Consider the following 839-nt stretch of genomic DNA (forward strand, 5'->3'; position numbering starts at 1 on the left):
CCAACCGTACACTTGAGTTTAACATAGCAGCCTTGCTTCGGTAACATGAAGATTACAATAAGTCCATTTGTATCTATCTATCTATGTATCACCTTCCAGTATGCATATATTTGTCCAACTGCAACTGCAACTGCAACTCCAGCACACTGACACTCGCGCTCACACTCACACTCAGGCTATTCTTTCACCGACTAATCCGTATTCCCAATATATGCCTTCGTACCCATGTCTTCTTCCACATCTCCCTCTTTCCACACCTTTCTTCACATCTTTCGCCAGTAGCACCGCCACTACATACCACCACCACCACCACCAGCAGGCCTCAACACAGGAATCTGACCCTGCTCCCGCGAAACCACCCACGTGTTCGCATCAACGGTATTATGCACCAGGCCGCGCGCGGCGAGGTCAGCGAGATACGCGGCTGTAGATGCTGTGTCGAGGGCGAGTGCGGAGGCGATGGCGGTGGTGGTGGTGCCGATGTAGGATGTAGGGCGGGTGTGTAGGTCTGTGGTTAGGTGGGTGAGGATTTGGGTGAGTTTTGTTTCTTTTTCTTGGTGTTCTCCTCGTTCTTGTTGTGGTTGTTGTGGTTGTTCTTGTGACTGATCATGATACTGATGTGCTGGTGCTGGTTGCGATGATGAAGTGGTATCTTGTTCGCTGGCAGCTGCTGGAGACAAATCCGGGGTCCCTTTTTCTTGCCGTTTCTCTTCCACATCCTCAATTCCATCTTCATCGAGTGCCAAACGCAGCTGTCCTAGAGCTGCGCGTTTTGCATCGAAAGACGGGCGACGCATACGGCGGAGACGTTCGCGAATAATGGCTTCGTCCAAGCCTAT

At 51.3% G+C, this 839-nt stretch overlaps 1 protein-coding gene across 1 annotated transcript; it reads right to left on the minus strand.

Moving 5' to 3' along the window:
* Positions 1 to 290: 290 nt before the first annotated feature.
* On the minus strand, positions 291 to 797 carry SETTUDRAFT_26598 (uncharacterized protein; the record flags this gene model as incomplete). Its single annotated transcript, XM_008024692.1, has 1 exon — positions 291 to 797. One exon carries the CDS (start codon positions 795 to 797, stop codon positions 291 to 293), a length of 507 nt encoding a protein of 168 aa, XP_008022883.1.
* Between the last annotated feature and the right edge of the window lie 42 nt (positions 798 to 839).

The sequence above is a fragment of the Exserohilum turcica genome, assembly GCF_000359705.1.
Source record: "Exserohilum turcica Et28A unplaced genomic scaffold SETTUscaffold_13, whole genome shotgun sequence".
Classification (NCBI taxonomy): domain Eukaryota; kingdom Fungi; phylum Ascomycota; class Dothideomycetes; order Pleosporales; family Pleosporaceae; genus Exserohilum; species Exserohilum turcicum.